The sequence below is a fragment of the Pygocentrus nattereri genome, chromosome 8 (assembly GCF_015220715.1).
Source record: "Pygocentrus nattereri isolate fPygNat1 chromosome 8, fPygNat1.pri, whole genome shotgun sequence".
Classification (NCBI taxonomy): Eukaryota; Metazoa; Chordata; class Actinopteri; order Characiformes; family Serrasalmidae; genus Pygocentrus; species Pygocentrus nattereri.
In genome coordinates, this window is record NC_051218.1 from 38,945,380 (window position 1) to 38,961,726 (window position 16,347).

At 39.5% G+C, this 16,347-nt stretch overlaps 1 protein-coding gene across 4 annotated transcripts in view; it reads left to right on the plus strand.

Annotated features, from left to right (window-relative positions):
• Nucleotides 1–16,347, plus strand: part of fstl5 (follistatin-like 5) — a 242,777-nt gene that overhangs the window by 51,722 nt on the left and 174,708 nt on the right. For 2 of the 4 annotated variants that reach the window (XM_017692046.2, XM_017692048.2), the window contains exon 3: nucleotides 2,891–2,924. In XM_017692046.2, coding sequence (XP_017547535.1) covers nucleotides 2,891–2,924 — 34 coding nt within the window. The remainder of the gene's footprint in view (nucleotides 1–2,890; nucleotides 2,925–16,347) is intronic. The other 2 variants (XM_017692047.2, XM_017692049.2) reach the window with 1 other exon arrangement.

The following is a 16,347-nucleotide window of genomic DNA, read 5'->3' on the forward strand; positions in this document are numbered from 1 at the left end:
GAGGAAGGAGTTATAGTAGCTTCCTTTAACCTTTAGAAATGGACTTGCTCATAGATGCAGCTCTGTCATTCCCTGTCAGGTGGTCTGTTTGAATATATTCTCAACATATTGTCCTTAGAAAATGTAGTTAGTGTCAAGTCATGTCAATGTGTTTGAATGGTAAAATTACTCAGCTAATTTGCTGATTAGGTCAACATGTCATTGTCTGTTTGCTGTTGTGAGAAAATCTTCAACATTGTTCTTTCTAGGAGAAAAATATATATTCCCCCCAATTTTCACATAGTTTTTTATTGTTGTGGCTAATTTCAATTCACTAGCTGGCAAGGTCTCCCCATCATATGATGTTATCAAGTTGGGAATGCGGAGCAAGTTGAGGAGAGCAGGGCAAAACCACATATTGGCTTTTGTGAAAAAAAAAAAAACTTTTTAAAACTTGTGTTGGAATAATCATGTTTTACACAAGCAACAGATACATCTCTGCTACAAACAAACACTTGAAATTAGTTTCTAGCACCTACCATTCATTTACCATTCCACCGACAATGACGGGAAGCACAATGGTACAGTTTACCCAATGAGTGAGTTAATGGTAACAGACAGAGAGTTAGACGTAACTTTTGCTAGAAAAGTCTGATGAATTAATGCAAACAACGTTCAAAAAGCTTCAAATTAATTCTCTGCTGTCAGAAAAAAAATTTTCCAACCATACTGCATTATATAATATCTATCTATAAGACACACAGACAGATAGCTCAACTGATAGATACACAAACACACACATCAGTAACATTGTTTCTGAATAACTACAGTTAATGTCAAATTCATTAATTTGCTAATTTAAAACTATAACACTAGCATCTGATATACTAATAAAGTAGAAGAAAGTCCCTGTTTTTATCTTAATCAGAATAAATGTATTGTACAAGAAACCCAAATTTATTTAATCTGTCTTTGTTTAATAAATGTGACTAACCCCACAGCATGGAGGCTGTACCTAAGACCAGTTGCACTTGTGAGCTGTCACCTGCTTCAAAATGGTCATGAGATGTCGGCAATAAGATGGTGATAAAAGTAATTAAATGTATCTGTAATGTCCTGGCCACCTCCAACAACCAGGAGGAGTCAGAGAACACTCTACCTAAGGAGAGCTCCCCCAAAGCTCACTACTCAGTCTTGAGTTCATTCCACATGTGCATGTCTCTCTGCTGAGCCGGTAAACCATGTTCTCTTGGGTTATGGGATTTTGTTAAACTCTGGGTTTTCTCCTGGTTGTTTTTTTTGTGTAAGTATTTAAAAAAAACAAACTTTTGAGTGTCCTTTCCTTTGCCCTTTAGTTCGCTGAAAATATTTGATTTGAAGATGCTACTCCGACATTTTTTTATTTTTTATTGTTTGGATTTATCCCACTGTGAATGTGTAGTGGTAATACACTTATCCCACGCTGCAATGTTGCAAGTTCAAGTCTTGCTCAGCGCATCCTTTCCTTTTTTTTGTTTTTCTATTCTCAAGCCTTCACTGCTCTGTAATCTTTGCGCCTGGCTGGTGGCTTACCCTATAGCTTGCTGCCTTTCTAATGCAGGGATTGTCAGCTAGATCCCGTATGTAGGATAAGTCAGCCGACTTACAACGCTATCAAAATATGTTTCATCAGTATCACTGAATAAACGTAAATGCATAGGGCACAACTGAGGGCTGCACTGGCTATTGTAAAAAGTAGTACTTAATTACAATAACGTAAATATAAGGTATGCTAATTGTAATTTTGCACCACTATTAGCACTTCTATTAGCCCATTCATCATGCTATTTTAACCCTCTAGTGCCTGCAAATCCCACGATATGTTTCTCTATATTTGCATTAATACAGCGCAAAAATACAGTTCAAAGTTAGACGTTCAATTCCATCTTATCATGAAATCTTATGTGAGTCACATCTGGAGTTCTGAGGCCACAAAGAGGGTTTTAAAAACACCTCATCTGTCTCTCATTGTGTGTTATTGATGGATTTGTGTGTCCATTAACATTTTGGTGTGACTGACCAATGCACATTAGGAAATCATTAAGAACCTACCCATCACGTCGTAACCCTTTATTCCTCACCCAGATGACATCGGAGACATATGTGAGACACATGCAGAAGTTTCTGCAGTGGTTTTGGAAAGTAGTGATGACGATAACGGAGCATTTTGATGTGAAGCATATGAGTATCATGTTATATGTGAGGGCCTTAAAAGGTGAATTTAAGAATGCATGCACAAACTGATAGAATGCCCTCAGACCCAGAGGGTGAACACAATGTAAAACGTGACTGGAATTTTCAAATAGTATGAAAAAAAATGACAAAATCTTGATCTGACGGCTAAGATCTGAGGGTTAGCAGATTTACAGCTTCTTCAAAGAAGAATATATCGACGCTTTTTCAGAATTTCCCCAAAATAAACATTTTATAAGACAGCAAATCTCCCTGGCTGAGACTGTTCCTGCTGGGAATGCTCATATGAAAACGTTGTCTTATGAGACAGCTCACTAGGCTTTAAATACCCTGGGTAAATATTTATAGGTCAAGTTTAATCATACAGTACGCACTATGAATTTGATGGCACTGGCAATGAGAGAAAAGCAGGAATTGATGTGCAGTCGGTTTGAATCATCGCGAAACGATTATTGCCCTGGGCTTTTTTTGATGTGACATTGCAGGGACGTGTCTCAACAGGCTTATGTCCCTGGGGTGTGTAAAACGTGTGACACGGCGAGGTGTGGAGTGTGTGACTGCTTCTTGTTAGAGATTCATCGACAAGCTGTCTGGAAAGCACTGCTCTACGTGATGTTTTATGAGTTTTCTCTCTCTCTCTCTCTCTCTCTCTCTCTCTCTCTCTCTGTTCTTGTTCCAGCAGGATGGAATCCCAGAGAGTTTGCGGATTAAGGGTATGTACCGCCTCTTATTTTCTTTTATTTCTTTCTCTCTTTCTCTCGCACCATCCCTATCATACACTCCCACTTGTCCTGAGCTTGCAGCTCTAAATGTTGAGCTTTGCTAGAAATTGCTCACATTATTGATGACACTGAGGAAATTGAAGAAACTGGTAGCAATGTTCTTCACTTCACTGTGAAGGTACTGCTCACTCTCAACATAAAGGTACCAGAAGAAGTATTTGGAGTGACATCATGCAGTTAAAAAAAAACTAATCAGAACAAGCTTACTTCATGTGGTAACAAGGAAATGAACTGGATTTGTGTAACCTAAATAAATACGTTGAAGGAATGATTCTTTCAGTCATTGTCATTTTTTGAGTAGAATAAAACTAGTTTGACTGCTTGTTACATGAAATCATTTTTTTAGTCTGATCTGATGAGCCACTTTTTACAGTGTAAAAGAACTTTCCAGATACTTGGCCATAAGGGTCATGTTTCAAAACATATGTACATATATGTTATGTATATCTATAAATATTGGACATATGCATAATATGTGGATCATGCATATGTCTGATAGGTGGGTGAACACTTATGCGTAAGTGTATGTGTGTGTCTGTGTGTGTGTATACATTTTATATACACATATATATATATATATATATATATATATATATATATATATAATATATACACATATTTCACATATTCCATATTCCCATAGTGATATATTTCTCATTTATATTGTGTATCTCACAAAACTGAGTATACCCTTTACATTTCTGCAAATATTTTATTATGTCTTTTCATGGGACAACACTATAGAAATGAAGCTTGGATATGACTTAGACAATGTACAGCTTGTACACACAAGAGTACACTTCACAGTGAACATGTCCAAATTGACACCATAGATTTTTTATAATAAGTTGACATTTATGTCACATTGGACTATATGTGATGAATATAAGGTGGATATGAGGGAAATCCATATATGCTAATATGTCATGTCCATATATTGCCATATATCATTTTCATGTAGAAATCGCCTTAGGAACTTTTCATTGAATAATTCTTCAAAGAATCATTTTTGCACATTAGATATGCGGGTGTAAAGAATCTTTGTGAAGTTTGAAGAACCTCAGCACTGAACCACTTTTCATCTCCAAAACAAACGTTGTATGAACAGTTTCTTAAGAAACAAATTTTTGTTAATGAGATGAGTGTGACCCTAACCCTAACCCTACATACTATAGAATCCAAAATTAGATTATAAAAAACTGCTTCCAGCTCACAGTACAGCTTTGACACTGTACATGTGTCATTTTAAAGGGGTGGCTACAGTGGTGAGTACCTTCTGCGACTCTGACTACATACATACATTGCCAAGCCAAAATTTCTGTGTCGTGGGTGTTTGCACCTTTGAGAGATGGCAGTTGTTTTTCTATCAGCAATTGGTTGAACACCTGCCCAACCTCTCTCCAACTCCACCCCTACCCTGCTCTCACATTCACATTCACATTGTACGGACCTCTTGTTTGACCCACTTTGCCTTTAAGAGGAGAGACCTTTACTTTGGCAACCTGCACCCTTCCTTCCACCGCACATTCACAGTGCCACCCTGCTGAAACTCCTTGCCTTGCCTACCACTCAGGTACAATTTTCTAGATCCAGAGTCTATGGAATTTTAACGCATGTTGACTTTTTAAAAAACTTTTTTAAATTCACTGACTAACATCTATTAAAATTTCCAGAATCAAAAGTATTACATACCAAATGTGTTAAATAAATCGCAAATAAGCTACAACCTTCAAGAACTCTTCAAGAATTCTTTAGTAAAAGTGATGGTTATGTATGGAGAATGGTTTAAAAGAACAAGCTCATGGGGACATTTTAAATTTTGAATATTTTAAGTATTCGTGTAATTTTAAGATCTCCTACAAGTGCCTATATTTTACTATTGCACTTTTTATGTATTTTAATCCTTTGCATGGTGTTGCCATATGGCAATGATTACTTTATCTGAGTTTTACTAAGAAGCAGTGATATAAAATGTGTTTTCCTATTTATTTGTGGGGAAAGTAATTTAATTCATCACCAGGAATTTGTATTATGATGTTATTGTTATTACCATGCACTCCTAATACCAATTGAAATTACATTCATTTATAATTCTTGTAAATTTTGGGTTGGACATTTCATGACATACAAGTTGGATTTGTTAGGTCTTGTTTTCAAGAAAACAATGTATATAGGGAAGAATTCAATTTTATGGTGCTTTTTATTAGATTTTATGATGCATATGGCAACAATTTACCAAATTCCCCACTTATTTTTTTTTTTTTAATATTTCAATTATTCAAGCAATTTCAAATAACAAACACATTAAAACATGTTTATTATGCTTAAGTAATCATATCTGCCATAGAAGAGTAAGTAAACAATGGCCTCTTTGGGCTACAGTTCAATATGAATTAAAAATAAAATAAATTATTTTTTTAATTATGGCAGTTTTAGTGGTTAAACTTGGCACTCTTGTTCTAAGAAATGATTCCATAAAGCACCAACAAAGGTCCACATGTAATAGAATGTGTTTTGCTATATTATATAGAACTTTTTTGCTAAGACTGCATGTTACTGTTACAGTTAATTGACATGACAGACGTTTTGGTGTAACAGTGGCTACATCACAGTAAAAACAGCATATGACACAAGCTGTTATGACATCATACATTTTCTTTCATAAAAACTGAAAGGCAATCATGTGACAAAACCTTGACACTGTAACAATAGCACAACAAATTGTGTTGCTACATAGAACCATTTTCAAAAAGGTTCCTCCATGCAAAGAACCATTTAAACATGCAGCTGATTCAATATAGAACTCACAGTTCTTGAAAGAACCATCCACTAAAAGACTCGCCCATGCCATCACTCCACTGAACCCTCTTGGCACCTTTATTTTTAAGAGTTTTGTTAAAATACTTACAGCAAATCATTAAGCACGTTAACATGTGTTAGATAACTAAACCTTCAGGCTATAGATTGATCTCATATATGATCCCACATGAGGGTAATTCTGCTTTCTGTTTTTACAATAAATATATGTTTCCATTTTTGTGCATGTGTTTGTGAGCGAGAGATGAAATCTCATGCCTCAAGTGTTGCACTATATCAATAAGACGTGGGCACTGGTAAAGGGAAGCGGGGTATTGACCTTCCGCCTGCAGAGAAAAGAAATGGAAACAGAAAAAAAAGCAGTGTTCACTTGTTCTGACCAAATACGCTGACAGATAAGGACAAAGGACAAAGTGAAGAGCAGGGAGAGGGAGGGCGAACAAGAGCAACATATAGAGGGAGAACGCATCGCTATTGCCAATCTACGGCTGCCAGATGTGCAGAAATATCGGACATATGGTCTTTAGCTCTTATTCCTGGCGTGTGCGTCTCTCCTGTATTTATTAATAAATCAACCTTGGAGAAGAAACACTGGTTTCTGGAATCCTTCCTCCTCCCATCACTTCCCCTCACTGCTCATTCTCCCTGGAGGCTGAAAACAGAGAGATGAAGCATTGTGGGGGCTGAATAGCTGCAATTAGTGTGTGCTGGAGTTGTGTGGAGTGATGACTGGTCTTGCTTTGGTGATCATCTCTGACCTTCTAGTCTCCTAAAGCAGTAGGAAGAAACTTTGTGGAATGAGGAAAGTGGGTTTTAGGAGGGTCGCTGCAGTCTGATCTGCAGACTCGCTGGATGGCTCAGAGTCGATAATAACCCACCTGATGTGGCAGAAACAAGAGGACATATTGTCTTTACATGTGGCTGAACTGTTCGTCCATACAGCTGCATACACTGGAACCAAGATATTGTTAAAAACACTGTATTTAATTTCAGTTTTGTGTAGCATCTTAAACTCCTTGGAACGAACGGTGGTTACAAAACACATTTAGTCATATTCTTCATAACTTGTCATTTTAAACCCTTATAATTAAAGAAGTTGAACTCATTCTTCTTCTACTGAAAGATGAGCCATTTTTCCACAAATCTGGGCTTTAAACTATAAACAGATGGTGTCTCTTCAGTGATCTGCTGTGTGTTTTTGTAAAATAACACAAAGAGCGTCTGTGTAACGGGGAGCGAGGAGGCAGACGCATATGCAGAGATAAGCGACGTGTATTGTGGGTAAATCCAGGGTCATAGATCCAACACAGATAGATTGCGGGACAGACATGACAAACCAGAATAAAACAGAACAAACAACTGTACATAGACCTGTACATACTAGACCTGTACAACCAACAATGACCAGCAAACACACGGGGCAAACACAGGGCTTAAATACACAGGATAAACGAGGGACAGGTGCAAAACAGGTGGAGACAATCAGATTGGATTGGAGATTATTATATTCGTTTTTACTTCTTTGTCTTTCTGTTCTTTTTTCTTCTATCCTGTTGGATATTCTTAGACTTCTATCATTTCTTTTCTTTTTCTTCTTTGCCTTCTAAAAGTGTATAAAAAGCAAATATGCATTAGATACTGTATATCCAAATATTTAATATTTCAAGTTTTATTAAATTTCCTCCAAAACATGAACTGACTGTTAAATTAATTGACTGTAAAGGTTAAATTTTAGATTCTATATACAGTGATATTCTATATAATGATCTATGCAGTAGTTCAGTGACTTGTGAACTTGCAGTTGGCATGAGTTTTAGCTCAGCAGCCTCAGTCAGGCTGACTGGAGACACTGCGGTCATACACATGCAGAGTTACATTAATGACCATGTTAACAAATAGCCACGCGGCAATCCCCGCTGTAAATCTTGATCTGGCCGTAGACCAGAGCTCGTCAGTGTTATAGATGGCCTGGCGTCCATCAGTCAGTGCCAAGTGCCCTGAAGGGAGAGCTGGGAGGTTTCTTGAGGCATGAGAAATGCATCTCGTCCCTCAGTCTCTCCATCAGCATAATATGAGCTATAAACCCCCTGCGTGAAGCTGATCTGGGGTCAGTCCAAAGATATCAGCTCTGGCAGTGGCTCTGCCGGCAGCTAATCAGAGTCTAATGAAGAGCTCGGCTTACGACAGAACTGCCGAAGGTCATAGCTGTAATTGGAGAGGGGGCATTATCATAAAGGGCGGGCTCAGCTGTCGCCAACAATTCAATTTAATGCACTCTTTCTTCCTTCCTCATCCTTTTCTCATCTTTGCGATGTTTTTTGGGCCAGGAGAGGGTTGTGTGAATCTGGCCTTCATTATGACCTCCTGCAGTTTATTCATTTAGTGAAGTCTATCACGCTAACTCTGCAATCAGTGGGAGGTTCCCACTTCTATATTGTATAATACAGTTTAAGACTTGACAAATAACCGTCCAGTTAATGGACAGACCATTATGTTCAAAGAAACAGCACTGTTAAATAAAAATGCTCTATGTTAATTGTTCTATGAAATGCTCTTGAGCTGTAACAATTTGTTTTCTGACAGTTTAAAAAGTTGATCAAGAGCCCACGACTTGCCTTCTGTCCATGCTCTCTTGGACCCCTGGCCATATCCTGAAGATAGGGCCAATGCTCTGTGTGCAATGAGAACAAAGGGAAAACATTTATATTTCAGTAAAATAACAGTAAAACTTGAGTAGAAGTAAAGCAGCACAAAACTACTTGTCAAGTATTGAGATCCCCATAGAACTGAGGTGGAATTTCTTCATTTCTCCAGTATCTCTCTCTATATATAGGAACTTAGCAAGATCTAGTTCATTTTCACCAAAAATAAAATTCAAAAAGCTGCAAAGGGAGAGCTGAGACCAATCTCAATCAATGTTGCTGGGAAAAAAGAAAGTCAAGTCAATTCAAGTCAAGAGGCTTTTATTGTCATTCCATCTATGTACAAGTACACAGTGGAGTGAAATTACATTCCTCCAGGAACAGCACGGAACAACAAGGAACAAAAAGTACAAAGTGGGAATGTGCAGACATCGAGTGCTAACAAAAAAATTAACTAGAAACAATAAATACGACAAATTAAACAGACATTAGACACAGTAAACAGACAGGACAGTGCAGCACCGACACAGCACTCACTCTGGACATGAGGTCGTGGAATAAGGAGCAGAGATATTTAACATGCTGTGATCTGTGAGTCACGCAGTCAGATGACAGACATGAACACAGCAGTTACTGAGGTAGAAAAACCTGAGTAGAACAGTGAAAACACAGTGTAGCAGCAATGCTCTAGATAGTGCAAGTAGAGTATCACAAGAGTTGTGTGTGTGTGGAGTGTGTGTGTGAGGGTGGGGGGGTTAGCTCAGCCCTTGTGAGTTTAAAAACCTGATTGCTTGAGGAATAAAGCTGTAGCAGAGTCTGGCAGTGGTGGCACGGATGCTCCGGTACCTTCTGCCAGACAGCAGCAGTGAAAAAAGTCAGTGTGAGGAATGGATGGATTCGTCCACAATGCTAGTGGCTTTCCGGATACAACATGTAGTGTAGATGTCCATGATGGAGGGGAGAGAGACCCCGATGATCTTCTCAGTTGTCCTCACTATACGCTGTAGGGTCTTGCTGTCTGAGGCGGTGCAATTCCCAAACCAGGCGATGATGCAGCTGCTCAGGATGCTCTCCACAGTCCCCCTGTAGAACATGGTGAGGATGGGAGGGGGGAGATAAGCCTTCTTATCTCCCCAGGAAGTAGAGGCGCAGCTGGGCTCTCTTGGCTATGGAGTTGGTGTTGAGGGACCAGGTGAGGTTCTCTGTGATATGGACACTGAGGAACTTGGTGCTCCTCACGATTTCCACGGCAGAGCCAATGATGTTCAGTGGGGGGTGGTCACCTTGCACTCTTTAGAAGTCAACAACCATCTCCTTAGTTTTGTCTACACTCAGAGACAGGTTGTTGATTCTGCACCAGTCCGTTAGCCACTGCACCTCCTCTCTGTATGTTGACTCGTCGTTCTTGCTGATCAGACCCACCACAGTCGTGTCATCAGTACAGTACAGTACAGTGTTGCAGTACAGTCATGAGTCAGTAGAGTGAACAGCAGTGGACTAAGCACACAGCCCTGAAGGGCACCGGTGCTCAGTGTGGTGGCACTGGAGATGTTATTTCCTATCCTGACTAACTGAGGGCTCTCAGATAGGAAATCCAGGATCCAGTTATAGAGGGAGGCTTTCAGGCTCAGCAGGCTCAGTTTTCCAATAAGCTTCTGAGGAATGATGGTGTTGAACGCTGAACTGAAGTCTATGAACAGCATTCTGACGTAGGTGTCTTTATTGTCTAGGTGGGAGAGAGCCAGGTGGAGTGTGGTGGAGATGGCATCATCGTCTGAACAGGACCTCTAAACTAAATGTGACTTATAAAAAAACAAAAGAGTGTAAACACAGTGTAAATGTGTAGGTGCATATGTTTCCAAGGACCTACTTTTAAAATGAAAATCCTTTGAAAAGCTTCTACAACAGCTTCTGCTATTCATGCTTCAATACCACAATACCTCAGCCAAGGCCACACTGACCCCCCTCACACAAACACTTTTTGTAGACAGCCCCCCCCACCCCCCGCATCAAGAGAGCGTACCATATGAAAGACAAGTGGTCTCAGATGAAAACAGCAATGAGAATGTTGTCGCATAAACAGCAGAAGCACTTGAGTTTGCATATCAACATTGATTTTTACATTTGTGGTAATTCAGGAAATTCAACCCTCATTCTGGCACCTGTCAGTGAAATATATGCCCAGAGGACAAAAGGCTATCTGGCTCTGTACATGAAAATAAAAAAAATAAAAAAAACATGCAGACCACCCAACATTCAACCAAAAAGGACAAGAGGGCATGTTTAATTGCCTGTCAATCATATTGCACATCTACAGAACATGATGGGTTTCCATAGTTTAGCCTCCTAGCTAGCCAGCTACACACATCTCATAAAACCCAGTATAAAAGCTTTGGTTCTTCAAATAAATGATAGTACACAAATAGAAAGAGATAGTAAATAACACACAAAAATGCCCATTTTTCCACTGTTTATAACTCACAGTGTCAAACTAACCAAGAAAGAACAGAAATGGAAAAAATGATCTGCCTAATTCCAAGATTTAGCATCAGTATGGCATTGGTCCTAATCACCACAGCATTTGTTGTCCTGACTCTGATTGGTCCTAATCACCCCATCATTTAGTCTGAGACCACACCCTGACCGTGATTGATCCTAATCACCACACTGTTTGTTCTGAGACCTCCCCTTGACAGTGATTGGTCCAAATCACCATGTAGTTTATTCTGAGACCTCCCCCTGACTGTGATTTGTCATAATCACCATATTGTTTGTTCTGTGACTGTGATTGGTCCAGGTAACCATGTAATGCATTCTGAGACCATTTTGACCATTCTGAGACCCCTTGACTATGATTGGTTATTATCACCACGTTGTTTGTTCTGAGACCTCCCTCAGCTACGACTGCTCCTAACCACTAGGTCCCTTCTTCTGAAACCAGCCCCTGACTTTTATTGGTGCTAACCAGCCCGGCTAGCTCAGTCGGTAGAGCATGAGACTCGTGGGGTTCGAGCCCCACGTTGGGCGGCAAGTTTGGGGGCAGTCATGGGCTGGAGGTTAAGGAACCAGCCTCGTGACCGGAAGGTCGCCGGTTCGATCCCCAGAGCTGACAGCACATGACTGAGGTGTCCTTGAGCAAGACACCTAACCCCCAACTGCTCCCCAGGCGCTGTGGCTTGGGCTGCCCACCGCTCTGGGCAAGTGTGCTCATTGCGGTGATGTTTCACTTCACGGGTTAAACGCGGAGGTGAAATTTCCCCGTTGTGGGACTAATAAGGGTCACTTAATCCCTCCCTCATCCACCTGGTTCCTGTCACCACGAATTCAGACTATAATGGAACATTTCTCATCAGGTTAGAACAATTTTGCTTGCATCATGGTGTCATCAAATTGTCTGAAATTGAGAAAAAAATGATGAAAAAATAGCATCCTTCATTCTGGCATGTCATAGACTACAAAGTGATGCACAACCTCAGAGCTCTGTTTGGTGCCACACTGTACACATTCAGTACAGCTATACCTTAAACACATACACATCTCTGCTGGATGTTTAATGTATAAAAGCACCAGAATGCAGGATGATGAGAGTAGAGACGAGTTCCTCTCTGTCAGACTGCTCTTTTGTGGATAATCTTTGAAGTCTTAATAGTGAAAATGGCCTCCAGCAAGCTTAAGCACATTTACCTGTCAGCTGCTGCTGTCATGACACATTGTAAGAAACTTTATTTGCTTAAAAACCCACACAATGGTCTGTTTGATGAAATGTATGAACTTGAAACCAAAATATCTTTCAAATCTTCATTCATTCATTGCCTTTATGTGACCAGGCAAATGACAGATCAATTAGATAATAACAATGCAATAATGGTTAGAATAATATATTTGAAGCATTGTTTTCTCATCTTTTTAGTGCTAATTATTGCACTTGCAGCAACTTTGTGAAAAAGAGAAGCTCTCAAGTAGTAAGGTGCATCACTGTGAGGACTACAAAGAGTTCAGAGGAATTAACTGGCTGGCTACCTGCTTCATACCTTCCCTTAATATCCTATGTGTAAATTAGCCATAAATGCACTTTTAATCATTCAATATCAAAGTAATTATCTTTCTCTTGTTTTAAGTCTAAACCCTTACGTGGCTCACAATGTGAAAGGGAGCTAATTTTTCCCTTCGCAGTCAGATATAATGGCCTGCCTTTAAAGCACAGTCAATTATGTAACCTTTCATTATGGTACAGTTCTCACAAATTGGCCATTATGTTTGCGGCTTCACTCTAGACGAGGTAAATGCTGTGCATTTTGTACATTCGGTTCATGGACAGCTGGCCATATGAAACAATAGACTCGGATGGATGAGCCACGACAGCATATAAAGCAAAATGAAATTGGGTGTCAGAATTGGGGATAGAGAGAGAGATAGACAGCATACACAAAAACATCCCAGAATGTTCTGTAATTGGAATGTAAAATGAAGTGGCTGGCACATCCGCAGTCACTGTGATGCTGCTAGAAAACCAGTATCTCTGTGGTGACAGTACAAAATCACATTTCAGGAGGAAATAAGCTGTTTGTGTGATATTATAAAAATATCCCCATATACATTCTGGTAGTTTTGGCTCTGTTCTCGAGCACATTGGATTCGAAATGAAACATGAATATAAATTTTATGTGTTGAGTGTCAGATTTGATTCAAGGGTACGTCTATATTGGGTATGTCGTTTGAATTACAGCCCAGGCAGTGGCAAGTCCAGGCTAATTTTCACAGTCGTCCCCAGTGGGGCTCAAAGTCCTATGAGGTCGGTTGGGGTTGCAGTGGAGGAGTTGTGATATAACTGTGTGATTAAAAACGGTCAGCAACACTTTACTTGAACCCTGCTACATAACGTTGACATAACCTTAAATGTGTCATGGCGTGTAGTTGTCATGAACAGGGGTCGGCAATCCAAATGTTAAGAAGAGCCATTTTGTCCTTTCAACAAAAATCAAACCACTTTGGGAGCAGGAATAGTTTATGTCCGTTTAACTGAAGTAATGTTTTACCATCTTGGCTGTAAATATGTCTTAATATGTGCTAATGTCCTTGTATAAAAAGAAAAATATAAATAAGAACACAGTCTTACTTTGCTCCTTTTTAAGCTTTAGCTCAGCTATAGCTGCTTTTCTCACATCTCTGGCAGGAAGGTTCTCCTCAAAAGTAGAACAGTTTCTCTAAAATGTCCACGCGCTCCTTTGTTTTGGTATCCATAGTCCTGCCCCTTGTTTTGTAACTCCACCCCTGATTGTTTTCACCTGTCCCCCGTCTTCCTGGTGTTGTATTTAATCCCTGTGTTTGCCCTTTGTTTTCGCTGGGCTTTGTACTGGTCTTTCTTTGATGTTTGCTTTGTTTCAATCTCTGTCTGTGTAGTTGGTTTGATTCTGGTTTATGTCATGTCTATCCGTATTGGCTCTATGACCCTGGACTGTCTCGACCCTGATTTTGGATCTTCCGCCTCTTCGCTCCACGTTACAGCTGAAGTCATCTTCTCACTTGCTAGCCTCTTCTTCTAATTTTAAGTTGGAAAGGGAAAATTCATACAACAGGCTGGCATAAGAGAAGCTTCATGACTTTTTAGGGTTTTGACAGCTTCTCGTTGCAGATTAAATGTATCAGGAAAGCAGTTGGAGTGATTATAAATACAGATAAGTCTGTGTGTCTCCAAATTAATTTATGATCATCTTAAATCTTTCTCTTTGCCATTCCGTTAGTTGCTAGCTAGATGGATGGTTGTCTGCATTGCTTAGGTGACAAGCAGTCTGTGTGCCTACCTTCAGGGTTAAAGGGTGAATTAGCAGTTATGCATTAACTCCAGCATTTAAAAGCATTTATTGTTAAAACTGTGTTTGAATGACCGGCAGATCTTCATTTTATTGCAAAGGAGGATTATTTTAATTTTATCTAAATATCTAATTCTGCTATGGAGCCCCAAGAAGTTCAGGAGCCATATGTTGCCGACCCCTGGTCATGTCAGATGTCATAATGCTTGATGTCATGATGGCTAAATAGAGTAGACATGCAAAAATTTCCATATGAAATGAACTATCATAGGGCTCCCAAATGACACAGCCATGTTAAGTATTGTCCCCAGGGAATCACGAGTTCCATCCCTAGTGGTGCTACAGCCATCTGTGGCTTGAGGTCCAAGAGAATACAATTGACCTCAACTAGCATCTGTTGGCTGACATAACAGAACTGTGTCTTCAGCTATCCAATGACATTGTGCTGGCAGCAGTTTGAAAACATGGGTAGCAGGTCTCGGAGGAAGCTATTGCTAGCTTTCACCCTCCTAGTGCTGGTGGTATCGTATGACTAGGGAAGTTCTAGCTAGTTGGTGGAGAAAATTGGGAAAAAAAAAGAAGCTGTCATGACATTATCCATTATCCAACATGACACTGTTACATCATTAAACAAAACGCATTGGTATGGTTATGTCAATGATATGTAGCTGGTTCAGGTGAAGTATTGCCAAATAGTTTTGTAGGATAAAAATGGTCATTATAGCATCGTTTTGAATAGCATTTCTTATTCTTTAACTTAATGTGCGTTAATAAAGATTAATAAAAACTATTTCCACTTCCGTAGTTCTAAGCACCTTTAAACTGGCCTTCAAAACACATTCAGATGTATAATTTATGAGTTATAATTTAGATTTCATTATTTTATATAAGTGAACACCTTAAATTGTAGGACTCAGTCTGGTTTCTCTGAAAGTAGATTTTCAAGTCCAGCCACGTGAGTCTGTTTTTGTTGTTTTTTGCACACATCATGACTCTAAAGCTCATGTTTTTACTCATAAAAATGAAGCTCTGCAGAATTGCTCCTTGTCTGTTAAAAAAGCTGTGCAGTTTGATCCCAAACACCAGCAGAAAACAGCCACTTTCTCCTGGGGAAAAAAAGATATCCAGTCTTATCCAAGATTAATAACTTAATAAGCAATTGACTGTTGATTCTGCAAATTTCTAAGGAGGAGACTGCCACACCAAGGGACTATAAACAAACAGACAAATCTTGCATAAAACCACCTGTTTAGGACTGGGTTGCAAATCCGTTGTTGTTGAAGACTCTCTGAAATCTGTGACTATGAATATCTTTTGTGTTGAAGCTCTGCCAGACCCCTAATGCTGTCTTTTTCATGTTCCTGCTTGTTCTTTTTGCCTCCAATCTTGTTTTCCGTAAGTGAAAGTGCTGCTGAGTGGGGTTCAGGTCAGGTCACTGACTTGGCCAGTCATGAATTTTCCCTGAAAAAGTTCTAGCCTGAAAAACACCACAGTTGCTTTAATAGCATCCTTAAGGCCTGTTTTTCTGCAAGGTGAAGTACCATCAGTTGTGCTCCTGTGTGGACTTCAGTGGTCTTCCCACTGCCACTGTTATAGTCACATCATCAGTAAGGACAAGTGAGCCAGTTCCACTGGCAGCTGCAGATGTCATCATGTTTGACAGCTCCTTTTTCCTCTGGTATAGATAAGCCTGCATCTCATATGTCCATAAAACATTGTGCTAGTTTTCTACTGACATTTTTAGGATTTTCTGCAAACTGCAACCTGTTTATTAGGTGTCTTTTCTTTGTGGTAGTCTTTGATTTATTTTTGGGAGAGTTATTGTTATATTCAACAATTTCTCATAATTGAATGATTCTTGAATTGCTGTGGTCTTCTGTGTTTTGTCAGGTTGTTTGCTTCTGCATTTGTGCTTCTTCACAGTGTCCCAAACATTTGATTTTGACTAACAGAATCTTTTTAGACTTATGGCTGTTTTGTTCCTCCTGTTGGAAGACAACAACAAACAGCTCCAGATACAATAAGTGTACCACCTAGAATCATCTCTAAGAACTTTGATAGCTTTCTGTTGCATGAGCTACTATT